A 27,861-nucleotide genomic window follows, 5' to 3' on the forward strand; every position below is an offset into this window, starting at 1 on the left:
TAATCCAATAGTGAACAAAGTTTCATTAACGATGAAAAAGCCACAGATTCAATTTTCTGAGAAAGATACTAAATATCTTCAGCAAAATTAGCTGTGTACAGTGCTTAAGCTTGGAACAAATTACACATTGTATTTTTAAAATATTTTAAAATTACCATTCTTTTAACTTCACTACTTCAAAAACAATCCAGTTGTACAGAAATACATTTTAAAATTATACCTTTCCACGTTGGATATGAAACATGACTGATAAATAATGCTTTTAAATCATATGGAAGTTCAGGTATTATGTGTAACACTGTTAAAACAGGAAGGAAGAGAACCAGTGACTGAACAGGCACCCGGAGACAGCACTGATACTCATCCATTGGCACGCCAACAGGTGCTCAGGCGGTTCGTGATTGGATGGCAGCCCTGCACAGCAGTACGTGATTGGACGGCAGCCCTGCACAGCAGTACGTGATTGGACGGCAGCCCACTACAGAGCCAGAGAGTGATGCACCAAGTGTGGCTCCCTACTGCCAAGGTCGTTCCAGGAATCCGGTGTCAGCTTTCAGCCACTCGTGGTTCTGAAATACCGGCACTCTTGTCTCAACATTCGTATTAGCTGTGGAGGAGTTAGCCTGCCTGCCAGAGCTGAAGCTCAACAGTGTCCCAAGTTATACACCGAGAACTACGGTTCTGCAGTTCTACCCTGTTTTATCTTGGGTCCACCGTGGTGGAACAGCTGCCATCAAATGGACCTTGAATCAAACAGGAATCTTTTTCCGTCGCTTTGGACGAAACGGCCTGCTGGATATATGTTTGACATCTTGCAAGACTTTGTGGCTGCAGAGGACAACAGTATGCTGAGGAGCAGGGAGGCAGAGTTATGGAGAAGCGTAGCTCACAGTTACGGTCTGGTCATGATACTGAAACAGCCATATGGTGAAGCACACGGACGCAGATCAGTAGCTATGCTGGGAGGAGCATCTTTTAATGTATTGGAGACTTAAGTGCAAATGCAGCAATTACATGTTCACACACACACACATCTTTAACAGCTGTGCTGCAGTTAAACACTGTTACCATGGAAACCAGCCCAGCCACATGCGGGGCAGAGCCTGATCCTTGTTACAGGCTACAGGTTCATGGGCTGGAATGGTCACGGGCGCAGTGCTGCAAGATAACCCAGAGTGCCGCGGCAGGACCGGGCCACCAGGGGAACACAGCCGCTCGGCAGCCCCCGACCGGCTATAAAACTCCCTCATTAAACTTTCAGGTGGATGAAGCCACAATACGCCGCCTCACCCTAATGGCCAGTCTGCAATCAGCCCAGAGGAGGAGATGGCAGGTGATTGGCTGGTTTGAATTAGACCAATCCCAATGAAGTTGGTGTATTGATCCATTTGCAGTATTTTTCCCCTTTATGGTATCTGCTGTATTTGGAGCAAGGGCTCATTCCATACACACACACACACACACACACACACACACACACACACACACACACACACACACACACACAGCATCTGCAGCAGCAGTCAGCCAATAAACCGAGATTCCGGTTTGACACGCGAGAGCTGGAGGAGCATACAGCACTTGTGGAAGCTCACTATGATCTGTCACAAACCGCTTTGAAGGACAATATAAACTTTTTAATAAATAGTTTGATTTATTTCTAAGAACAAATAAAATTTACACTAAACGAACCTTATGACTTTGCAAAACAACTTTACAAAATATGTACATGTTCTTCCCATTCATATCCCCCACCCCCCTTAAATCTCTTTACTCTCCAACTTCTACAACAGCTCTGTCAAGTAATGCTTTTAATTCCTTTATTTTTGTGCTGTCCCAAAACATAACAGAATTCTGTCCAGGGGAGCCATGTCAAACACAGTAAGAAACTAACTGCCACTTCGTAACGGGACCAGTTAACTCCTCCTATGGACTAAGGTACAAAACGTGGAACAAAATTAACTGACAAAAACTGTTCCCTTCATTTGGCCAAAATTTCGAGTAGAATAAGCAGATGCTCACATCAAATCACATCATTGGACAAAAAAAAATGTAGTGGAGGCGGGACATGATGCTCCACCCACATTTAACAAAACTGAAAGAGCATGCTGGGATAGGGAAGGAGACTGAGAATAAATACAGGTCAGGATGCAAGTGTCTAAATGTCCTTTATAAAAATAAAAATAAACTAAGAAAAGATCAACGATTATATTAATGCTCTCAAGATAAGCTGGATGCTGCATATTTTGTTCAACTATATAAAAAATTTGTCAGCTGACAAATAAAAGGAATGGCATTGTAAAAATAATAATAAAAATAATAAAAAAGTGACTTAAGTTACTAAATTCAAATTACACAGCGATTCCTTTATTATATACATATATACAAAGTGAAGGTATATCTTTTGTCAAATACCTCTTCGGTGGTCTGAAAATAAACAAACAAAAAAGGTTGCCTATCCCTTTTTCCTTGATTACAGGGACAAAAATCAGGTTCCTCAGGAGGCACTTAGCAACACAAACACTGAAATCCTGGGCCAGTTGGAGACGAAAACAAACAAAAGAAGGCCACTTCAGGGGGAAGCTGCCCCCCACCTTTCCAGAAGTCTGTTACAGTCCTTGAAGAAGCATGTTAGTGTTAGTCTCTCCCCCAGACCGCGCTCCCCCAAGCCCCTGCCGCCGTTCTGGAGAATTGTACAAATCTCATTTGCCACTTAGCCATAATCCGCACTTCCCCTAAAACAGAAAAAAAAATGTCCATCGTTCTCTTCTTTTACTCGTGTAATCCTTAATCTCGGCCCTGCTTCAGTCATAACTGTACTTGGGCAAACTTATGTTTCCTTTAACCTCAAATTAAGAAAAAAATAGTCTCATCCTTACATAAAAACAAAGCGAATACTACAAAAAAAAAAAATCTCGGCTCCGTCTCTGAGCCATAAATCGTTTACAAAAAGAGAAAGACAGACGTGAGTCTGGGGCCCGGCGGATGGCGTGATGGTTCTCCCTGGCCTGGCGGCCCGGCGGCTTCCGGTCACTCACAGGGCGCTTCATACGCTCTGCTCTTTGAAATTCTCGCTGATGCTGGTGCGGTTCACATTCTTCCAGCGGTTTGTCTTTGGGCTGAGTGCCACGTAGGCTTGCTTATGGGCAGAGCTGCGTGTGGTGCACACCAGGGGGTGCAGTCCTGGGGTGCACGTGCTGCCCGGGATACTTGTCCACCTCCACGGTGACTGGTCCATTGCCCTCTTCCTCCTCCTCCTCCTCTTCGTCGCAAGTCCTGTCAGGGGAGGGCATGAGCTTCCTGCACTCTTGCTCCGCCTCCTTGTTGTCCTTGGGCTGCTGCCGGACTATGGGCCGCAGTGCCTCCCACTGGTTGTTGATGTTCTCGTCCAGCGCCGCTGGCTGTCGCCTCTCACGCTCTTTCCTCCGCTTGCGTGTCCACCAGACGCAGACCACCAGGCAGGAGAATGACAGCACGCAGAAGAATGCGCACACGACTGGCACCAGGTAGTCTGCTCAGGGGGACAGCCAATCAGAACACACTATGGGCCGTGCTGCACAGCCGTGGATTGGCTGGAGCTGACTCGTATGAATTCTGGCCACAGTCCACATGGGAGCAGGTTTGCACTCATATAGTCAGACAAGTAAGAATACTCAGAAATGGAATTCTCTATGGCTGATGGCTGCAGACAGGGACTGCTCGACTCGTTTACAAAGGTAAACAATACTACTGGGCCTACGCGGACATAAACGATGATCACACACGTCTTTTCCCAGTGCGTGTCAGTCAGCAGTCTACTACAAGCATATCAAATTATCGGATCGCTTATTTAACAAAGGCGGCTCCAGAACAGGATCCTGCCATGGGAGAAGGCAGAATCGAGCATGGCGTCACGATTGCAGACGTAGCCCCTCCCAGAGATCCATTGGCTCCCCACTCACCTGCTAATTTGGGCAAGACCTGCGTTTCAACTTTGACTTCGATGACGGCCAGCATGGAGGCTGCTGTTGTGCCGCTTGGACAGTGAGCCGCGATGGCACTGGCCGCCTCCTGGATCAAACGATGGTCCACATCATCCTGCTGGAAGGACTGGAGAAGGTGCGTGGTGTCACAAGACCGTGTGTACAAACAAGGTGGTGCCAGCATATTGGAGGAGGTCCACGATGAGGGGGCGGGGGCAATCTCATCCGCAAAGGGCTGGTGTGTGTGCAGGTTTCTGGGGTAACCTTTAGGTCAGCTGTTCAAACCCAGGTGTGAGGACTCTTCAGCCAATCAGTCCTCTAATTATTAATCTAATTAGGGAGCTGCAGTGAAAACCTGCACACACAGCAGCCCTTTGCGGATAAGATTGGCCACCCCTGCTTTAAGACTACACCCACAGCTAAAGGACTAGCTGCTTTCAATGATCAGGTAGGACAAGGGGGGGTGACGAACTGGCATCACATGTAGGTGTTGCCCAGTTTGAAGACGACCGCCGTTATCCACCAATGAGCAAGCTTCCCCCGTCTCAATGCCGGGATACTTACACCTGCAAGCTGTGCTGTCTCAGGCGGGGTAGAGTTACTGCAGAGAAGCTAAATGCAAGAATCCCTCATTCTACCAGCAACAAACACAAACACTCCCTCTCAGCTGAAAACGTATAAAAACTTATTTGCCATCATGCCCCATTTTTATTTCCAGTGGTTAAGTACATACCTCCGAACAACCAAAACTGGATTGTTAGCTTAAAAGATATTATGGGTTTACACAGTGGACAAACTGCAACTTCATTTGGGTAACCAGTGGTTAATATACAGAAATAATGAAACCAGGTAATTAATTACACATAAACACCCGTGGGCCACTCCTATGTAAGTGCTAAAGCAAATTAACAGAAAGAACCATTAAATATAATCATCCTCCTCCTCATTAGTCATAAAATAAAACTTATATACTGGTCAAGAGATCTGGACAACAACTCAGCTAATTAATTTTTGCTCATTTTCAACCTAAATGGTTAGAACTCCTATCTTTGACACACAAACAGTATCAGTGGGTTACAAGGTCAAAGCAGACAAGCACTATGGGGGGAGGAAAAGCTTTAAACCCGAGTTTCGCTCTGGGTCACCTGTGAACCGGCAAAAGCACAGCAGGCAGGACAGGACCCTGCAGGCCTTAATCTGGACTCTCAGCTGCTGAGCTACATGTGCGAAAATTTTATTAAGTCAGTTCAGATTCCGTACCTGAGCAAAATAAATGCTCCAGCCATTTAAATATGGTTCTTCCTGCAACTTACGCAATGCCCAAATAAAGATGTGTGTTAAGTTAAGACACCCCCTTCTGGATTCACATGGAAACAGGTGAGGAGGGGTGGATACTCACAACGGCCACCTCCACTGCATTGGGATTGCCGGGCGAGAGGTCACACAGCAGCACCAGGCCTATGGTCTTTGGCCAGAGCGCGGCTGGCCGACAGGTTACCTCAGCTCTGAGCAGACGTTCTCCACTGTGGGTGCCCTGCAGAGGAAAGGCCCAAACTTGTGCATTACCATATGCGACTCGGACTGGATGATCACGCCATGGAGCAGCAAGCACCTCTCGCATTACACATCCCGGCACGAGAGCTCACCTGAGGCACCTTGTTCTTGTTGAAGATGAGCGTGATCCTGGCACAGCTGTTGTCCAGGTAGCCGCTGTTGGGCTCACACCTGCTGTGCAATGGGACGGGGCGTCGGGCTGGGCACACACGCCCCAGCGGTGGCAGGGCGGGGAGAAGCAGGTGAGGAAGTGATGCTCCTGGACAGGGCCGGCCCCCGGGGCAGGGGGACCGCTCCTCACCAAGATTTTCATGGAGGAGACACAACCGGCGCCCACAGAGCACCTGCACAGAGAGAGGTGCCGTTGGAAGAGAGGAATGCAGGACGTGGTCACGTCGATGCAGGGTCACACATCATGGCTGACCTGTGACCAACACGTCAGTGCAGCAGCACTTAGGGCATGGCCGTACCTTGGTACACTCCAAGTTGCCGTTGGTGCACTGGCAGGGTATTGCAGTCTTGGTCCCATTGGCTGCCATGGGGGATCTGCAGTCCCGCATAGTGGCACGCATTCCCGAAACCTGCGACTGCACAGGGAAACCAGAGGTTGAGTGATCTGCAACAGCGCATGAAAAGAACCGCCTGCCCTATCCTACCCCTGTGCAGGTAAATAGATCAAATTATGATATTGGGCAATCAGTCAGCCTGAGACCACATCCCACCCTCTGAAACCTAAAGTGACAGAATGGGGCTATCCTGACCGCGAGGCCCTCAGCCTGACACCACATCCCACCCGCCGAAACCTAAGGTGACAGAATGGGGCTATCCTGACCGCGAGGCCCCTCAGCCTGAGACCACATCCCACCCGCCGAAACCTAATGTGACAGAATGGGGCTATCCTGACCGCGAGGCCCCTCAGCCTGAGACCACATCCCACCCGCCAAAACATAAGGTGACAGGAATGGGGCTATCCTGACCGCGAGGACCCTCAGCCTGAGACCACATCCCACCCGCCGAAACCTAATGTGACAGACTGGGGCTATCCTGACCGCGAGGACCCTCAGCCTGAGACCACATCCCACCCGCCGAAACCTAATGTGACAGAATGGGGCTATCCTGACCGCGAGGACCCTCAGCCTGAGACCACATCCCACCCGCCCAAACCTAATGTGACAGAATGGGGCTATCCTGACCGTGAGGAAACTGCTGTTACTCACACTCCTGACAACGAGGCCCCATCTGGCCAGGGGGACACACACAGCGGAAGCCGTTAATCTCATCCACACAGGTGGCGCCGTGACTGCAAAGGCGAGGACTGGCATTCGTCAATGTCTGGGCCAGAGGAGACGATGAGAGAGAGAGACTCAGACCCTGGTTTACAGTGGTGAAAGCTATGCTCCTTTCTCACGGGCAAGTTTGGCAGCCAAGCCGCCGTCTCTGGTGGGATCCACCTGCAAGCCTCACATTACTGTGCATGTTCACAGAGGACAAGAACTAGAGGATCTGACTGGTGGATTTGACTACACTTATCACTTAAACAGTAGTAACTCATCCACGTGGTCTGCAGGTCCAAGGCCAACCACTGCTGGGGTGCAGGGATCAAAGGTCAAAGGTGTAGGACTCACTGATGCGACAGTCTGGGCCGGCGAATCCGGGGGGCACATTCGCAGCGAAACCAGTTCACTCCATCCACACAGATGCCACCGTTGTAACTGTGGGGATGAGACAAAAGTGTGTAGTTACAGTGTCCCCCCCAGACTTGATCCTGCTAGTACACTTCGACATGAATGATGATTACTGATCTTTCAAATGGTCATACATGCCTCAACACATCCAGGCTTTCAAAAATACCCCCCCACACTCATAAAGAGACCCCCATTTAAGCCTGACAGAGTCCTATTTACTCAGACACCCACCACCAGGTGATTAAAGTTTACTTCCCAAACCGGAAGATTCAAATTTGATTCAGGAACATCTCCAGTGTCTCCAGGCAGCATGGGGTGGCTATCGCCATCCCCACCAAAAGGAAGGGGTACTATGGGGGGGGGTCAGAGAGGCCACTGACCGAGAGCTTTACTTACCAGGGGTGAGGGTTACAGTCATTCGTGTCTGTGGGGGAAAGTGGAAAACAAGATGTAATTACAGCCTGCCCCATGCACAGGAAGCGAGAGCGGCGGCACATCCGAGCAGCGGGCCGGGACCCCGGAATACGCTGACGGCAGCTCCGATCCATAACCCCGGATCCAGCTGGAGTACGTTACGCTGCTAGTGTGGGCGCCGCTGACGTTGCCAGCGTAGTCGGGATTTCTGCTTCGCTGTGTTTGGGACGTCTCTGGCTGACGCGTTTCAGCGATACGTTTCCTGACCAGTCAGATACACGCAGGGGCCTTCAGACATTAATAAAGTGCAGATTCAGGCGTTCTGTTTAATGGAAGGGGGGGGGCAGTGATGTTCCCCCAGGAGCCTGAAACCTGGACACCCCCATCAGAGTGGAGTGCATCTCCTCTGCATCTACCAGGGAGGCATCTTCTGGACAAGAAATAACACCCCCCGATATCTGCTGGTGGAAATTCATAGATCGAACCTCCATAGCTTGTGACCGCCCTTGTCTTGCTATATGCCGCTGCGGCTGAAGTGCTGCAGAAGATTCCGGAAGGTGGCCTTACTCAGTGCACAGGTGGTGCCCTCCCAGCCATCCTTGCAGATACAGGTGAAGGCCTCGCCGCTTCCCACACACGTGGCGCCGTTCTTGCAGGGGTTCGAGGCACAGGTGTTGTTTTTGGCTGAAACGGGACAGGGGGGTGGAGTTAGATATGTCCGGCCTGTGTCCCTCCCCACAGGAAGGCTCCCAGCATGCACCGGAACTGACCTGTGTTGCAGGTGAGCCCCCCCCAGCCAGGAGGGCAGGCGCAGCGGAAAGCATCTCCATGGTCGTAGCAGGTGCCACCGTTGCTGCAGGTGGTAGCATCACACTGGCTTTCACCTGAGAGGGGGGTGGAGGGGGGGGGGATGTACTTAGGCGGGGGCAAAAACACACAGGCCATGGGTTGGAGGGATGGGGAGAGTCAAACCGGGGTGAAAATACATAAGGCACAGACTGGGAGGGGGGGTGTGGGGCACGAGGAGAGTCAAGCATGGAAGACGGGGGGTTTGTGAAAGCGACAGGGCGAGGGAGGGGGGCGACAGGGCGAGGGAGGGGGGCGACAGGGCGAGGGAGGGGGGCGACAGGGCGAGGGAGGGGGGCGACAGGGCGAGGGAGGGGGGCGACAGGGCGAGGGAGGGGGGCGACAGGGCGAGGGAGGGGGCGACAGGGCGAGGGAGGGGGCGACAGGGCGAGGGAGGGGGCGACAGGGCGAGGGAGGGGGCGACAGGGCGAGGGAGGGGGCGACAGGGCGAGGGAGGGGGGCGACTCACGCGAGTGGCAGGTCTTGCCTTTCCAACCGCCAGCACACTTGCAGTAGAAGCCGTTCACCAGGTCGACACAGTGACCGCCGTTCTTGCAGGGATTGCAGCTGCACTCGTTCACGTCTGGAGGGGGAGGGAGGGGTTAGAGCTGGGAGGCAATGGAATGGGGTGGGGGGGGGGGGGCGCATGGATGAGGGAGGGGCAACTCACCAAGGGTGCAAAGTTCACCCTTCCAGCCGTCGGTACAAAAGCACTGGAAGGAGCCGACGCCATCGACGCAGGTGCTGCCGTTCTGGCAAGGGCTGGACGCGCAGTCATTGATGTCTGCGCATGGGGGTGGGGGCAGACAATGAGTCTGAGCAGGGGAGGGGATACCTTATACTTAACCGGGGGGTGGGGGACATACTCTCATGGCAGTAGATGCCACTGAAGCCAGGCTCGCAGGCGCAGGAAAATCCGCCGCCAGGCTGCCCCACGCAGCGCCCATTGGGCCCACACACATTGGACAGAATGCGAAGTGTGCCCTCCTCTGTGGAGTTTGTCGCCACGGCGATGGTGCAGCTGTCAATCACTGGGGGAAGGGAAAAAAATATCAATGTACAAATGTACCGCTGTGGAGCCAGGCACTGCGAGGGACACCTACAGCACCCGGCGATGCAGCAAACCTTCACAGGCAGTGGTCTTGCAGGGGTCCTTCAGGTGGGTGCAGTTCTTCCCCTCGTATTCGCTGGGACAGGCGCAGTAGTAGTCTCCATCGAGGGCATGGCAGGGGGCCTTATTCTGACAGGGACTGGGCTTGCAGGGGTCTTTGTTGTGCTTCACCTGTGAAGGCAGCAAGATGCAGCCCTGGTATTAAAACAGTCAAGCAGGGCACCGTAAATTCAGACTCATGCAAAAAGGGAGTTTGCTCTAAGGAAAGCCTAGGGACACCCTGGACAGGAGGCCAGTCCATCACCGCACTGAGCTTCCCACAAACCTCTACACGTGTCTGGGCCGGATTTTTTAACGAGTTTCAGCAGCAGATCCAGACCAGCACAGCAGTCCATCGCTAAAAGCCTGAACAACTTCAAATGTGCATCAGACCAAGTGTTTAACGTCGATTCCCAGCTCACCTCACAGAAGATGCCCGAGTACCCCAGTGGGCACGAGCACATGAAGCTGTCCTGCAGGGGGCGACACTGGCCCCCGTGCTGACATGGGCTGCTGACGCACGCGCCCTGCTGGACCTCACAGCGCTGGCCCATGAAGCCGGGCGGGCACAGACAGCGGTAGGCACCTGCCTCTTTCTGCGAAGGCAGAGCCAACACCAGTCACTCAGGGTGTGCTCCCTCGGGTCGAGGTGCATTATGGGTAACCAAAATAGCAGATGAACTATTTCTAGCAAGATTACAGCCTACCTATCCTATCCAGGCTAAAAACCTACCTTACATGTAGCTCCGTTCAGACACTGTCCACGACAGGCGTTCATCTCTGTGGGGAGAGGAGAACGGGAGGTTAAAAATGCACAGCATATGGATTCTGACACTGCTAGTCAAGATGCAAGCCAAGGTTACGGGGCAGATGCCCAGTTAGTGTGGCCACCGCGGGCAAAACCGGTGGGTTCAGTGGCATGCGGCGGTGGTGGCGACACCGGCGAGGAGGGGGATGGGGTGAGTGGGCAGGGCACGCAAGCCTGTGCTTTCAGCCCAGAGGACCAGCAGAGTGGGCGGGGCCAGCTGGCAGCCCCGAGCGAGATGGCAGCGCGGGATAATGAGGTCGCGCGGGGTACTGACTGATGTCACAGTTGTGTCCGGCCCATCCACGCAGGCAGTCGCAATGATAACTGCCAATCAGGTTTTTACACGCGTGGGCGTGACGGCAAGGCCTCCGCAAACACTCATTAGCATCTGTGAAGTGCGGAAGGCGAGCAAGTCACGAGGGGACAGAGAGAGACAGAGAGAGAGAGAGAGAGAGAGAGAGAGAGAGAGAGAGAGAGAGAGAGAGAGAGAGAGAGAGAGAGAGAGAGAGAGAGAGAGAAACCTGAGAAAAAGTCCCGCCACCAATAACTCAGAAAGGGCCCAAGTCATGTGATCTCCCACCTCCACCGAACCGCATGATCATGCGTCGTACATGGATGTGCGGCAACAGAGACTCCGGCCTCTCCTGAATTCTCGAATCCATATGCGGAGTTCTCCGCACCCAGGAAGTGCGTGTGTATAAATCCTAATTAGGGATTCTTCTTTACATAAACATTTCTATTTTTATTTCATCTATAAAAGTGAAGTACATTTTTGAGACAAAACAGGGTCAGAAATTTGCTGAAGTAATTAGGGATCGAGGGCCTTGCTGTGAGGTTCGATGGGTGAAATCACACTGCCGAGCTGGGATTTGAACCAGTGACCTTTCGACCGTAGACACAGCATCCTGACCCACCCAGAAGAGAGATCATCCCTCTGAACGGGGGAGGAACAGCGGACGTGCAAATGTCATTGAGTGGACGCGGACTTTGCATCAAAGCAGGTTGAGCTGATCACCGAGCTGCAGCTGTAATCGTGTTACGGAGGCGGGCAGGTGACAGATACCCCGGCCAGAGCGGTGGAGGGACGCGACCCAGAGCAGAGCCCCTGAGAACCAGGGCAAGTCAGTAGGATGTTTGGTCTCCATTAAACTGTAAGGATTCATTCAACAACAACTGCATCATTAAAGAGCTCAGCAAGAAAAAAAAACACAAGCCAGTATAGCTGGGGAAGCCAAGAGGCTTCATGTTCATGTGCCTCAAGAAACTGTACTTCCCGGGGGGGGGGGGGGGGGGGGGGGGGGGGGGGGGGGCAGGGTGGGTGGTAAAAAACAACTGCCCCCTCCAGCCCTACATAGCCAGCCAGCTGGCTAAATTTAGAGCTGTGGCTTGCAGTTGTCAGGCCTGAATTATTTAGCACTTAACTGCAGTCACCCGGCTCACATTACAGAGGAGCATCAGAGCCCTGTGGAAAGGAGAGCTGTGGTGAGCAGGCCCACTGTCCACAAACGCGCCCCCCCACCCCCACCCCCCCCCAAACATCAGGGCAGGGTGCAGGGAGCCAGCCCTCCGCCCTCCACCGCCTTGGCACTCACCGATCTGACAGGTGAGCCCCGCCCACTGCGGGGGGCAGAGGCACTCAAAGCCGTTGTCCCGATCGATGCACGTCCCGCCGTTGGAGCAGGGACTGGAGGAGCACTCGTCCATGTCTGGGGGGGGGAGAAAGGAGGCCATTACCGGTTGGCACACGCATCCACAGCCACTACTGCCAAACTCTTCTGCACCACCTGGCTCAAGGCCAGGTTCAAGGCCGGATCATAGAACACAACTACCTTACTACATTACTCTACTCTGGGCATGTCGGAGCTCGCGGAGGAGAGAGGACACCCAGAGTATGGTGCCATAAGACATGCCAGGGAGGGGGGGGGGCGGGCACACCACGGTGGCCGCAACGCAGCACTCCCCTCCCAGGGGCTCACCTTTGGCACAGGTGAGCCCAGACCAGCCGGGGGGGCACTGACATTCGAAGCCGGGTCGACACTTCGTGACAAGTGGCCCCATTGGCACAGGGGTTGGACACACAGGCGTGTTCAGCTGGAAGAGAGAGGGTTAGGGTATGAAGAAGGGGGAGCTGTGGGGGTGTGACGTGGGCATGGCTGTGATGGGCGCGGCAGGTATGAGCTCCTGATTGGGGGGAGGATCTGCTTCATGGGTAGGAGGGACAGAGAGGTGCAGGGGGGATGTGACATGATGGGCGGCCCTGATTCAAGAGCACGGAACCAATGAGTCCACTCACCGATGTGGCAGTTCTTGCCTGAGTAGCCATCAGGACAGGCACATCTGTACTCATCAGGCTCTGTGTTCAGGCACGTCCCGCCATTAACACAGGGCTGGTGGGTGCCACAGTAGTTCAGATCTGGACACACATATTAATACACTTTAGTACTTATCTCACGCTTGGCATCCACATAGCAGCTACCAGCATCAGGGCCAGGATGGGGAGGGGGGGGGAAGTAACCTTTGTCGCACAGAAGTCCTCCCCAGTTCTTCTCACAGCTGCACTGCCAAGGCTTGACACAGGTCCCGTGGACACAACCCGGGTGCGGGAGACACTCGTCACAGAATGGGCCCTGCCAGCCGTACTTACACCTGGAAACCACAAGGCGGCGCTCATCAACAAGCCTAGGTAGTCAGGGCAACTTCAGGAAGGACAGAACCGACAGGAACATTACAGGGTGAACATTACAGCAAGAGGGCCGTTACCAGGGAAGGGCTGGCCAATCAGCACGCTTGCATCACCACTCTGCTATCTGAGCAGGGGGCAAGCAGGCTCATAGTGTGGCAACTGACAGCTAGCCAGTGAAGGGTTATCCAATGGGCTCGCTGGTATCGCCACTGCTATTCCAAGGAGAGGTGCGTGCAAGGAAATCTGTGCAGTCACACCCATGGCCCAGAAACACATCACCAGTCCAACCAATCAAGAAAGTCCTTCCTGTTACTGACAGCAGTTTCGAGCCCACGGACTCACGCGAGAGGCCTCACAATCCTCACGGGTGGATTCAGCATATTAATGCAGCATATGCATTTTGGGCAGGAAGTTAAACTGAGCCTGATCATCGCCATGGGGACCGCTGCTTTCAAACCTCATATCTCAAACATGGGTCACCTCAAGATACGGAGTTGGTCATTTTTATCAGAGCACTGCTCCAGAACGGGACCAGAAGTCTGTCCATGTCTGCGAAAGAACCCGATGTTGGGCTTGGATGCAGAAGTGCCGGGATCTCACAAAGGTGAGACGGATGAGAGGGGCCTGAACGTAACAGACAGTTATGTGGCAGGTTTGGCACTTTCAGAGAAAGGTCAAGCCTTAGCAAGCATCACATCTGGGGTTGAGGCAGGCCTCTTCCTCAGGGATTTGCATACAAGTCGGGGATCTATACACACGGCAACACTTACCAGGTATTTGTGAAACTGTGACACAGCCTGATGAAGAATCGTCCATCAACAAGACATCATCGCCTAAATACACTAATTGAAAAATGCAGCCAAACAATCACAGCTACAAACCTCGAAGAGAAGAGCCCTTGTTGCGAATCACTCAGCACTGCAGTCGCTGTCCTTCTGGACAGCCCACCCCTCACTGCACACCACACCTTCCACCACGCTGCTGCCGGGGTCTCCGAGACCCTCACTGCCCCAGCAGCCCCCCACCTACTTCACTGCTGAACTACACAACCCCCGAAGTGAGATTTCGGTCCCTCTCTTGGACATGGTAATACAAAGGTTGCTGGTTCATAGGACTCTGAGAAATGAAATATATCCCTTAAGCTTATCACATCGTTTCCATTGCTTTTCACAGCTTAGACCGGCTAGGTTACCGCTAAAAGGCAGCACTTGGCAAATCTGGTCCCTACAGTACAGTTTTTACTGAACAAAGTCCCTTTTCTGCCTCATTTGGGTTCAATGACTTGTTTGCTTAACACATTTAACTATCTGGAGAGGCATACAACCACACACCTGGGTATATTATCGGAGCAATTCAAGGCAACACTAAATTTGCTGACCATTACCCAATCGGCCTGACGGCATGTCGGCACAGCTCCTAAGTGGCGCGTCTTCCCTTCTCTCGGGCTACGCTAACTGCTAATGGTCCTGACCGCATGGCAAGCTCCCAGCTCTTCCCGTTAGCACTGCTGGCAAAGCCTCTACAGTCATGCCAGTCACCTTACCGTAATGACAGATGTAAAAGGGCACATAGTCACAGCCCTTCCCGTCACTGGGGAAAGTGGCTCACCCACACTCCTAAGCTGGGACTCTCAACGCAATAAACACGCCCATGTGATATAGATGACCAAAATGGGCGGAACTTGACCCAGAACAACCACTGACCTAGGAAAGACAGGGTTCCTCCACAAGGACAGAGACGAACTAAGAGAGAAAATAGGGAGAACATCCACCCTTGGGATCTAACAGCCAGCCATAGCAACTGATTAGCTGATAAAATACCGCCCAAAGAAAAGGTGTAGTACAGCTGATGTAGGCTGGGCCGCACACTGAGCACACAAACGCAGGACCCCTTACCTGCACTCTCCGGGGACTTTGCAGGTGCCGTGATTGCAGCCTTGCTTGCAGATGGCTGGGAAAAGTGAGGAAAGAGAAAATAAACTTCTGTTGTCCTTCCTAATACAGTCTTTGTGACCCTCTAGACGATTATGCCCTCAGTTATGGGTCTACAGGCCATACCTAGTAGCTCCACCCATCCCAAGGCCACACCCCACAACCTCCAGGCCACGCCCTCTCACCTATCTGGCACTCTGGGCCCATCCAGCCCTCCAGGCAGCCTGGGTTGCCAAACTGGTCGCACACGTAGTGCCCGAAGTAGTCGTCCCTCGGCCGGCACTGCTTGTTGCACTTGTTTCCATAGTAGTGGAGGTCGCAGCGGACGCGCAAGCGATACTCCAGGGTTGCTGTGGCGCCTGCGTGCCTGATGTACTGCCACTCGTCTCCGGGGTTCACCATGCCCGTGTGGATGCTCTGCTCAATCAGGAGGTCCCCGTCTGAAACGGAAGGGAAGCGTCAGCTGCTTCCCCCCACGCTCCTCTCGCCCCCGCAGGCTGCGTCCGCCAAAAGGCAGCCTGAAAACTCGTTACAGTAACGATGCTGGAGGACAGCCGGTCTCAAGGGGGGGCTGCTCACCACCAGCCTCTTCACACCTTGTTAGCGCACAGGGTAAAGGGTGTGTAGGAAGCTCCATCTCAAGCATACCCTAGACGACAGCCAGCAGATGAAGATGACAGGAGATCCTCGCACACTCCTGCCACCCCCTCCCCCCGCCCCTCGTCTGACCAGCCACAGGTAGAAACAGGGATGCCACGAGCTCCATCTCCCAGCTGCCCCTGTGGACTGGGGCCCCCTGGCTTGGAAAGCCTGAAAGGGGTCTCCTTTCAGTTCAAAATCGGAGCCAGCACAGGGTCGCGCCGCGGACGAGGGGGTCTGCGATTTCCTCAGTGCGCGCCCTCCCCAAGCGCCCACAGAAATAGACTGCCGCCACCTGATAAAGAACAATGCGGCCCCCCATCCCCCATGCTGGGTCTAAACAGGAACCCATCCCGGGTCCTTCCTGACCAGTAAACAGGGCCCGGCAGCCTCCTTCCTGAGTCCCCGCCGGCCGGGGAGGGGGGTTCTGACCAACCGCTGGTCATGTGACAGGGCAGCGTCGTCGGCAGAATCGGCAAGTGGGCCATTGTGAGCAGCCGCTAATTAGTGGCTTAACGAGGCTGTGAGTCTTTCAGTTTATTTTTTTCTTCCCTGAGGTCAGCGATGAGGCTCGTACCCTATGCAAAGCACAGTCAGTGAAACAAATATTTTTCTCCATTATTGAGGAAACACCCCGACCCTGCCTGCATCCTATACGCTCAGACACTCATTCCCACCTTCCTCTGCGCAAACAGGATCCGCGTCTTGTCTCTGTGGTGCAGTGACGCTGTGAGTCATTTACAGCGGCGATAATGGCTGATATTAGGCTTTCCTCATGTGAGGTAGTGAGGTGGCCCTCTAGCTAAGCTAGGCTCAAAGAGGCAGGAGAATGGCCCAGTGACATTCATTTCCAGACAGGGAGTCCTACAAACAGGAAGCGAAGTTGGTAAAGCCCATCTAAGAGTAGTGGGTGGGGAGCTGAACAGCCCCATCGGCTGACGCGTTACAATCCGACACGCTAGCGTCTTATACTCACGCCGGGGCCGTAGGAACTTGCTGCCGTTTACGCTCGAAGCGTGATCCCACAAGTGGGTCACTGGATTTGGTGACGAACACCATCTGCACCCATACAGATGGTGTGGAAACTCTCTTACTACATGCAAGCGTCATTCAAACGCTGCTCCTGGGCTCACAATTATAAATGCAATCAGGAGATGCTACAATTTTCCTTGTTTTTGTAGTATTCTGTCTTAATGTTGTAATACGGCGTTTCTCAAACTTATTTGTCCCGGGGACCAGTCCTGTCAGGCTTTGGGGCTGCAGGACCCTGCATGAATGACTACTCCCAGCTACCCCCCCCCCCCCCCCCACGGATGCATATCCGCATAGGTAGATAGATATTATTACTATAGATAGACAGTACTACTATTATTATCATTAGTATTATTACTATTATTATTAAGTATTATTATAACTGACCTGATCTGACTGAATTTTGATTGGTGCAGAAGCAAGGCTTCACGGACCAGCAGGAACCCTCTCAGGGACCGGTACCAGTCCGCGGCCCATAGTTAGAGAAACGCTGTTGTAATGTATCACAACACACCCATTGTGAAAGGCGCTATATATATATATTAAAATTATAAATATATATAAGTTAAATTGAAACTGACAGGGGCTCTGAGTAACGTACAGCACTTCGATGGTATCAGACGACCACTGAGAGATTTGTGCAAGTGATTCTGCAGGGAACTGGTACCAAGGCATCTGCGACCAGTATTGACCTGCAACAAAGGGCGAGTTAAACCTCCGGTGGCCGGTTATCCGCTCAGTGACTTGACCAGACTCCGCCATGATAACATCCCCAGGACCTTCTGCCTTGGAGGATATTCCAGGCCCAAGTTCTCAAACAAACACCTTCCGATTCCTCAGGTGTCCCGCTGTCATGGCAAAACAAAAGCCTAAATCGAGCAGCCCCGAAAAGCCCACGGTCGGGGGGCCCAGCGGAAAACAGGATGCGGTGACCTCGCGCTGGCTCCATGCTTTAAGCCGCCATGCACTTTGGGGCCAAAGCGAGGTTCGGGACGAGCTCCTGATGACCAGCCAATCAGATCAAATCTCCACGGTGACCATCCAATCAGATCAAAGGTCCATGCGTATGGGACTGGTGGTCACAGTTCTCAGAAACACCATCAAATGGCCATTGAGATACAGCTCGCTAACCTAAGCTAGCGGCACTTCCCATCATCTCACCTTGGGCTCTTTATCCTAAGTCTGCTTGGCCTTTTAATTCCCAGAATGCTGTGGGATGACGTACACTCCATAATTGTAGAGCTTCCACAAATTCACACGCGCGCGCACGCACACGCACACACACACGCACACACACACACACACGCACGCACGCACACCACCAGTGTAAGCTTGGCTGGTGTTTTGGCAATAAGGGACATTGTACTGTTTTGGGTATAATGTGGTATTAGCCGAGTGGGGGGCTAGGTGGTCCCCACGATGAAATCTGCTGTTTGGCGACATATTGTGGGTGGGGTTAGAGGGGGTGGGGCAGTAGGACGCAGCAAATTTAAGAATTGCCAAGATTTCAAAACACTGGAATAGTGTTGCTTTGGAGAATATCATCGAAATACCGTATACTGCACTATCATGTCTGGGGGGTGCGAGAACTACAAGCCTGCACCGGCATTCATCCACCCAAGGCTCAGAGGGATCGACGATCACTGGTTCATCTAGAAAAGTCCGGAACAGTCCCAACAGATGACCTTGCTAGGGAGGGTGTGTCCATTCATTAAAAAAAAAAAAAAACACACACAGGAAGCTGTACTGGTCCCTGACCGCAGCCTGTCAATAACCCAAAAGCAAAGCTAGATGTCAAACACACATGGGGGGCTGGGTCTCCAAGAGGGCCCCACCGTACTCACCAGAGTGTGTGCCGTTGTCCCAGTCCCAGGCCTCCACGATGACAGTGTACGTCCGCTGGAGGAGAAGCAGAAGAGAGTGTGAGCGCAGCTGCGTGGGTGCATGTGAGACACCCGCCCCGTCCGCCTGTCTGCGTGCTTGTGCCACAGCACAGCCAATGGTGACACCACAACGGGAACACCTGAAGCTTGGAGGGGGTGGGACGTGCGAAAGCAGGACAGCCGGTAGGGGCCATAATCATGACCCAATCGATGCAAGACAGCCAGAGCAGCTAAAGACAAGGGACCTTTACACTGCTGGGGGACACAAGGGGAGGAATAGAACAAGGAGCACCCTGAAGACAAGCAACCTAAACGAGTAGGCCACGTCCCACTGGCCCGGAAAATTCACCCTGGCCCATGGAATGCGACGTCGACCCTTAAGAGGGAGACGCACAGACGCGCGCAGAAGCATGTAGCCCCCGCAGCCCCCGCAGCGCGGCTGCGTCCCGCGGTGAAAGGATGAGGCAGACACTGTGACAGCACCACGGAAAATCCATGACGGCATAATCAAAGGAGCCCTTCAGGAAGAGGAGGGGCCTTAAGCTGTCATAAAGCAGAGAGCCCGAGTTTGACGGATGGTGTCAGGCAGACATTTGTGCCGGGGGGAGGCCAGAATGGGAGGGGTAAATGGCAACGATACCCCGTTAGGCCGAGGGCGACGATCTCTGGAGAGCCCAGGATGTCGCTTAAGGACAGGATTACGGCAGGAGTAGGTGCCTGAGCCCGTGATGCTGTGCGTGATGGCATTGCCTTTGCGTGTGAGCAGCACACACATGTAGGCGGCGAGCCCGTGATGCTGTGCACGTCGCTCTTCATGGTGGGGCGGGCTCTCATTCCCACACGCTCTGCCCGATTAGCGGGATTAAGTAACAGCTGCCTAAGCAGCCCATGAGGGGGGTGGGGGCTCAGTACACACCCCCCCCCCCGCCCCATCCCAGCCATGCTTCAGGGCTGCAGGCATGCTTCCCCTTGGGGGCACCGTCTGTGGTCCATGGAGATTTAGTGCTGATGTCCGCAGCTGGTCCTCAAGGCCTTGTATGCAGACATATAGAGTGCAGCACCATGTAATGGCCAAGTGTCTCAGGTGGCCATGGAGTGGGGGGTGGGGGTGAGGGTGGGGTGGGCGCAAAACTGTGGGCTTTATGAAGGCTGAATGGAAAATGGGGGCAGGGAGCCATAGGCCTGCCACAGGTGCTTGTTCCCACAGTGGGGGAGGGGGGCTTCCTGGATAGGCACCAAAATAGACGGCAGCCTGAAGAGCCAGGGGTTTGGCCAGCCTGACACCCGACGGTGGCCCTGGAGTATGCCAGGCAAGAGCAGGGGTCAAGGGTCATCAAAGCTGGGTCACCAGGGTCACAGGCAAAGGGAGGTGCACAGGAATGGACCCATAGACCCAGACGGTTGTGACTGCCAGGGGACAACAGGGACAGGACACTGACACAGACGTCTAGCTAACATGCTAACGGCGAACAGCAGGAGAATGGCAGCACAATAACAGTTTAGTGGTATGATCATGAACAAGGAAAACACGCACCTTTGTGGGGACTCTCCCTTCATTTCTCTGGCTATAACCCGAACCCCCACCCAGCCCTAACCCGAACCAGAAGTAACCAAGCAAAATATAAAACTTTTGGTACTTTAAAAATTCAGATTGCAGTCACAGATTTTCATAAAAATTGAATTTTCCTAAAGAGGAAAAAAAAAAAGTATCCTATAGCATGAAAATAAGGTTTTTAAAATCACACTGTAGGGACATTTGTAACATACATGACCGAGACACACAAAGCAAGACCTAATACTCCACTCAGTGCACCTAGCAGTGGTCATGTTACCCACATCTGCCAGAGAGCACCACAACCTCACCATCTTCCCACACACCCCCGGAAGCAGATGTGACAGCCCCCGGATTATTGTGTGCTGACGAGGGAGGGGGGCCTTTACATGTCAGAGAGACGAGTTATTACGGTGCTTCATTTTCAGCTTTAAGTGTCGTGTCTATCTCAGCCCTGGGGAAGCCACAGCAGACGACAGCACGGTGTGTAATCACGAACAAATACCTGACAAAACAAGGACATTAAGAGGAGTTTGAGAGCACCCAATTAAACAGTGTACAGCAATGCAAATTAATAAATAAAGAGGAGAGGTATCATATGTCGTCTGTGAACATCATTGCGTCACCGTATATCATGAGTAATTAAAAACTGCAGTTCCGGGTCAGCAATGCGACTCGTGGAAACCCGTCTGATACTATGCTGAATGGAGGCTTCGCATGAGGACCACATCCAGAAATTAAATTATAAACACACATGACAACTGTGTACATTTAGGTGTCAAAACACCCCCACCTGTTTTCGCACTTTTTACCGAGATAAACAAACAGTCTCTTCCCTGCAGTGCTGGGATAATTTAACACGTTATTAACAGCACGCCCACCTCTTTCTGGAGGCTGTGCAACAGGCTCCCCTGGGAGACTGACGGGTGCTTCCACCAATAACAGAGCACTTGTCCCGCTGACATGTGTCACGGGGGCTACAAGCAAAATACCTCCCTGCTTTTCACGTGGGATTCACGATGATTCACTGCAAGCACGCTCACAGGAGGTGTGCATGTCTGCAGGGAGGGATTTTCGTTTAATTCCCCAGCAGGAAGAAGCAGACAAAAGCCGTCTTGCGCAGCCATTGTGCTGAAGGCAGAAACGTCAGAGCTGCCGAACATCCTGTCTTAACGACGTTTTTGGATCGGCTTACCGCCACGCGTCTGAACTGCGACTATTCTGAGCTAATCAATGGAAAGCGATCCGGTTTCAGAAGCTGAGGGCATCGTGTGCTTCAAGCTCCAGTCTCCCGCTGGGGGGGGGGAGTAAGGAGCTCCACAGCCCAGCCTGCCCACCCCCCGTCTGAGACAAGCCTGCGTATCGCAGTGCATTCGCTGTCCTCGCCACTTCTAGGGGACCGGAGAGGAAGAGAGTGAGCCTCGCTGATGAAGCAGAAGCAGCCTCAACCTGGATGAGCCCAGGCAGTAACCTCCTTTAGTTAAAGCGGACCTGTGACCTAAACCCTGCAGGCTCATTATCCTGAGTGGCGGCTTTGCTGGGATCAGTCACATCCCAGCAATATCCTGAAACCACCCAGCAAAGATGAGATCATGGCTGTTCATAAGTGAGCAGGGCATCAGCACCAAGCAGGACCACAAGCCTCCCGCTTGCCCATCCTGTTTCAGAGCGACGTTTCACCTCAGCCTCTGTGTGACGTGAACCCCTCCCCTCACCCGCACACACTGCACTCACCACTTACAGTGCGTCACTGTACCCACTCCCAGACACCACCTCTTGGCCAGCAAGTCACGGCTGATGTGGGACCCATGCTGGAACCACTGTGTACAACAGCCATGGCCCACAAAGGTTGCGTGAGCATCACCGACATGCTGACAGACCTGAGCACAGATATCACCCCTCACCCCTGGGATGTGAGGGGGAGGCAGGGAGTCTCCTTCTGATAAAAGAAATAAGACAAGAACCGGGGGCCACAAGGCAGTCTGTGACCGTAAGAGCCAGCATTGTGAGACACGTACATGGATGTGCCACGTGAGGGGGGGCAGGGGGCGCTAATAAGGAGAAGCTGTGAAACAAACTCGAGCACAGGAACCCGACACAAGTCCCAGAGCAAGAAACCAGTCCACCCAGCAAGAGGAGAAGACCAGGCCGCCAGCGATCTGCCGACTGCACCTCACTCTTAATTACTGCACTAGCAACGGCTCCACTAATCTGCACGTCGCTTAGGGACAGGGGACACGGGAAAATGAAGACCCCAGCAGGCAGAGGATTCCTCTCAAAGGCCGAAGCAACGAGGGCAGCATAATCCCAAGTGGTGGACGTCCATTACAGGATGTGTTTGCTCTAGATACAGTCTGCAGTACACTCCAGGCCTTTATGCTGGAACAAGAGGAAGACACTTGAGCCAGGAATTTGAAACAAAACCGAACAGGCTTCCTGGCAACAACGAGGGAACACAAGGCTGCTCAAAACACAATCCCCTCTCCGACGCTCACGTAACGCGCGATCACTCCTACAGCAGCCGCCGATCCGCACTCCGCAAGGCGGGCAGCGTAGCCATTAGCACCGGTGCTAACGAGCTCTAGCCAAGCTAGGTCTGGATCCAGCTGGGCAACTGACCTGATGGAAAGACTCCCCTGGGCTCCCAACCCTGTCCAAAATGCCCCACCTTCGAACCCTTAGTGGAGTTTACTAATGAAACCACATTAGGTGGGCCGAAGAACCAAAGAGTCCTCAAGCACAGAGGACACGGCTGAGATGGGGCAGCATCATTATCCAATAAAAGGATGTACAACCTGCAAAGAAACAGGCTAATGAGAGTCTGAAAGAGATATTTCAGACTTGTCCTTTGGCAAACCATGTGACCAGGGACAGGTCTCCGGGGACAGGCTTGGACCCGAGTAGGCGTCCAGGGACAGGTCCCCAGGGACAGGCTTGGACCCGAGTAGGCGTCCAGTGACAGGTCTCCAGGGACAGGCTTGGACCCGAGTAGGCGTCCAGTGACAGGTCTCCAGGGACAGGCTTGGACCCGAGTAGGCGTCCAGGGACAGGCTTGGACCCGAGTAGGCGTCCAGTGACAGGTCTCCAGGGACAGGCTTGGACCCGAGTAGGCGTCCAGGGACAGGTCCCCAAGGACAAGTATGTGTCCAGTGCGTCCATCACAGAACTGTCCAGCAGTCAAAGTGCATTTGGAGGCTGAAGAAAGTCTCTGCAAAACTCAAAACGGCCCCCTAGTTAGGAAACACAAAAACATTCGAGCTCAGAGACAAAAATGCTGTCTACTTGTGTGGGAAGGGCAGGTGATCAGCCCAGAAATTCCTCAGCAGCACAGACTTCCTGTTCCTGTAACAATGAGCTACAGTAAGTAACAAACACTTCCCATAACACCGCATGCTGTGAGCTCGTGTTAGCGATGCTCGGCGTCAGGCAGTCACAGTGCGAGTATGTGTGTGTGTGTGTCTGTGTTTTGGTGCCTCACCCAGGCAGGCCCGTTGTTTCGCTTTGTAAAGGAGCCCACGGTAACCTCCCGGTCACTCAGGGTACTGCCTCAATTACAAAAATAAACCTCCCTCCCAGCTCACAGGAGCGGGTGAGATGAGACAAGCAGAAGCAGCTCACACCCTGCTGCACCAGGCACTGAGGCGGAGACCGCAGCTTAAACCGCGGCAGGAAGCCAGCTGACTACCTCTTCTTGTGGTCCGGCCCTCAGGTGCACAGAGAGAACAGAGGTCCGCAAGCCCGCCAGTTGGGGGCTGGGGTGGGGGAGGGGGGGCGGTGGTAGTGGAGCAGGTGGGAGGTAATTGTTTACTAAAGGACTATTAGACGGTCTCCTAGCAACACCCAGCAAGACTCCAAATCAAGTATGGTGAAGCTGTCGTTCAGTGCCCCCTGCCCCACCCCCCAAAAGGCCACTGTGACCATCAGCAGGGGAAAGGCCCAGCAAACCAAGGGCAGGTCTACAGGACTACCTCTCAACATCCCAGAGGCCGACACACACCTAGCCAATGGCATCCCTGGCGTTTGGCCAAGACAATACAGACAGACCCCACGACAGGCAGGAATAGCACAACCTGCTGCAGCATTTCGGGAGTCATGCCCTCATTACTGGTGCTGAAGGTCCAAACTTAAGAGACCCCTCAGCAAAATAGGCTCTAGTTAGCCATTTGCTTCCTCCGCTCCTTTATTTTCCAACAAATATCCTAACATCAAGGGTACAGTACTGGTCAGAATTTACCTATATATTAGTGGCGCCTAGATCTTGTTAAGCTGGGAGGAAGCAGTCTGCCTTCCAGCTGACAGGCTATCAAGGGAGACCATCAAAGCTCAAAGAAAAGCACAGCCTGTTTCAGTTACCTCCTACCACAAGAGGGCACTCAACACAGATCTTATCATTAGAAAAATCAGCTCCTCTCACACAAGTTATATCAGATTGCTTGGGGTCCAGGAATATGCCCTAAAACTTCACATTTTGTTATTTTAAACAATATATAGTGGAATACTATTTATTTTAACAGTTTGTACAGTGGGTTACTATTTATTTAAATTTTAGTGGAACATTTCCATCTATATCGACTTCAGCAGTTAAGTGGAAAATTTGTTGAAACAGTTCTGGTTAAATATTGTGTGTAGTACAATATTATTGCTTATGCCCTGGACATCACAATTCTGCTGGCATGTCCAATTCCTCCTGTATTAATGTTTTAAAATAATGATCGTAACACTCCAAACACAATGCATTCCTGACACCAAAAGCATGATTTACCTCCCTCTGTCCTCAAATCTATGAAAATCACTGTCATGGCTCTCAGGATATTAAAGGACAGAATTAAAATGAGGCATTAAGTTATTGGTTCCATTCAAGCAAAAAGGGACATAAGACAGGATGCGTGTGGATTTCAGAGCCTCATTTCTCAACAAAATTTAACATGGACATGAGGCCATCCAGCTCTTTGAAGAGTAAACCCCAGTCTAGAATAGACAAGACTTTCTGCCAGTCCTGTGCAGTAGCCCATGTACTGGTCTATGCTGGATTGTTCCACAGTTTAATGCAGATATTAAGTGACAAGTAAAATTCAAAAGTCACTAAGTAGCATTTTAGCAAAGACACCAGCATCCAAGGAAACACTGAGAACTACCATAGTTTTGATAGGTTAAATTCTGCTACATCTATAGTCAAACCTACCTAAGCTGGAGTAAGACACAACACTAGGTGTTACAAATTTAATTCTTATCTCCAGGGTTAACTGTTTACCAGTTTTATATCAGCCAAGTGCTGAACAGCAGCAAACTTAAAATCCAATGGGGGTTTCAATTACCAATAACGAAATAGTTAATCTCCCCGACGACAGACGATCAGATGACAGAGTACATGCAAGATAACTATGATTTCCTGGGCACCCATTCAGAGTTTAAAGTAAATGCTACAGTTTCTGCAAACACCGTGTAAAATAGGGACAAACCTAAGAATCCTTGTACATTCAGTTATGAAAACCACCAGTCTCCTCTACTTTTTCCTCATGTTGCGCAGCACAGACGGTGGGATAATACCCGGCCCCTACACAAGTCTAATCAAGTACTGCCTGGAGTAAATCCTAGTGTTGATTTTACTCCCAAGTTAAATATTTCCCCGGTTAAAGAGCATCCTCTTATTTAACAGAATTAAACAGAAAAGCTAAGCACAGCAATTAGAGCGTTTAATAAGCATAATCTTAAAATGAGCATAATACCACAATTAAGGCCCCCAACAGCAATGTCACGTTGAGACCATCTATTGATATTAATTATTAGTTACCTAGTTGCGTGCGCAGGAAGGGAAGACGGGCGACGGCACGCGCACCCACACCCACACCCACACCCAAAAGGGCCCGCGCGCTCGTTTCACGCGCCAGCTCTGCCCTAGAGGCGGCCGCGGGGCAAAGACGAAGCTTGGGCTCTCCCCTCTACCGGCTGTGCGCGATAGGCCAGTCGATTTAATACGCTATTAAAGTACGCCGGAGCAAACCGGGGCGATCACTGCAGAAGCAGCCCCTACATGACGCGAGATGCATTTCTAACGGGAAGCATCTCCATAAGGCTCTTTTGTACTTTGCGCGTTAACATCCTTTTATTAGGCACGCCACAATAGCAATTTCTAAGCCTGATTTTTTTCTTAATTCACATTAAATCAAAACGAACCTAAGGAAGCAAATAAATCCTACACTTCTTACAGTCTTCCGTTTGACACCACATACGAATGATATCGAAAGCAGGTTGCTACATTTTAACACCTTAACAGTTGTACGTAGGAGTATGCCGGGACTTTACTGCACGGTGCAACGTAGAATTACTTCAGCAATAACACATGTTGGTTGTTTTGCCAATATACGAAAACAGGTGCAATGCTGATCACAGAGAAAATGAACACACTCACCGGCCAAGCGAACTGGAATGGGATAAGAATTCGGCCAGCATCGGTGATTTTATTCGGGTTGTTTTCGGCGCTTCTAAAGGAGATAATATTCCCACCAAGAACGTCAGTAGATCCATGTCCGTAGGTGCACAGGCCATTGGTCGTGACTTCGGACTGGTACTCCTTCAGGCAGACTTTGAAGTAAGTGTCGCACTCGTCCCGGCTGCAGACGCGATCCTCGGAGTTCCTGCCGCCGTCGCAGCACTGTCCGTCTGACAACTCACCGAATGCATTCTGAACGGTAATCAGCTGCAGCTCAAAATAGCCCGAAGACTGGGACACCTATAAATAACATTAAAATGGAAAAAGGTCTAAACGCGTCGCTTCCAGGAGAAATGCAGGTGAAGACAACAAATAAACTTCAATCAAATCGTTTGTTTCTTCGAACGACGGTGGTATGTTTGAAGCAGCTTAGCAAAGCGTTATCGATAACGGGATTTCGATTCACTGCATAGGCTAAGGGCTGCAAGACCGGTAGGGATTTACGTCGAATAAACTGAGCGTACTAGTACTTGCCCTGAATCAATGAAAACTGAAGTGCAATGTTACTGCGTTGAAATAAACAACCTTCAAATTAACATAAAGCAGTTTCCATATGAAATGGAACTGCCTTGATGAACGATTTGTGAATCAATTATTAATAGGTACATGACAATAAATACAAAGCGTGTTGAAATCAGCCTTGACAAAGACATAAAATTCAGCATCAAATGAAAAGACGGTTCTGATGCGTGATTGAATGAAGCAAAATCAGTCCGTTGAAATCACGATTAAACAATAATTACACGCCCACAAAGTTACAACTGCCGATTACTTAAACATCAATTAAATACATTTGCATGATATTGGAAGAAGCAATCTACTTACCTTCGCCCGTAACGTCAACAGCAGACAGACTAATGAAAACCAATTCGTAATCCTTGAAAATTTCCACATGCCTCCGATTAATTAGTGTATCATGAGAGATAATAAAAGAAAACTGAAAAACAGCCGTAAACCGGCTACCGTATTCTCCTCTGGGGGCATGCAAATATTAAAAAGCGGGATCTGTGCCTACTATATTTCTGAAGACAAGAGAAACATTAGATGCGTCTTAAGAAAGCCGAAGCAATTTACCAATAGACCGACCATACGAGACTCCCTCCGTCAAATCACTTCACCGCAACTGATGTGTTTCTCGGCTAAACCCGAGCCTCGGGATGTGTTTCTGATTGACACCCGAACCGACCACTCAACGGCACTCAGAGTGGCAATCAGTAAGCCAATCAGAATGC

The 27,861-nt window shown here is 51.8% G+C and overlaps 1 protein-coding gene across 1 annotated transcript; it reads right to left on the reverse strand.

Annotated features, from left to right (window-relative positions):
* Window positions 1-1,631: 1,631 nt before the first annotated feature.
* LOC125714712 (protein jagged-2-like) lies at window positions 1,632-27,760 on the reverse strand. Its single transcript, XM_048985598.1, is given in 35 exon segments — window positions 1,632-3,196; window positions 3,198-3,511; window positions 3,942-4,089; window positions 5,362-5,418; window positions 5,420-5,458; window positions 5,460-5,485; window positions 5,599-5,703; window positions 5,706-5,778; window positions 5,780-5,860; window positions 5,987-6,022; window positions 6,024-6,103; window positions 6,734-6,821; window positions 6,823-6,848; window positions 7,142-7,172; window positions 7,174-7,228; window positions 7,598-7,625; window positions 8,183-8,299; window positions 8,386-8,499; window positions 8,931-9,044; window positions 9,132-9,245; window positions 9,328-9,492; window positions 9,587-9,743; window positions 10,034-10,207; window positions 10,345-10,391; window positions 10,694-10,807; window positions 12,012-12,125; window positions 12,396-12,447; window positions 12,449-12,510; window positions 12,713-12,832; window positions 12,935-13,065; window positions 14,998-15,052; window positions 15,219-15,473; window positions 18,549-18,603; window positions 26,549-26,869; window positions 27,455-27,760. Coding segments are annotated over 35 exon segments (3,687 nt in total). The 5' UTR covers window positions 27,524-27,760; the 3' UTR covers window positions 1,632-3,046.
* Between the last annotated feature and the right edge of the window lie 101 nt (window positions 27,761-27,861).

This window comes from Brienomyrus brachyistius, chromosome 19, assembly GCF_023856365.1.
Source record: "Brienomyrus brachyistius isolate T26 chromosome 19, BBRACH_0.4, whole genome shotgun sequence".
In the NCBI taxonomy this organism is placed as follows: domain Eukaryota; kingdom Metazoa; phylum Chordata; class Actinopteri; order Osteoglossiformes; family Mormyridae; genus Brienomyrus; species Brienomyrus brachyistius.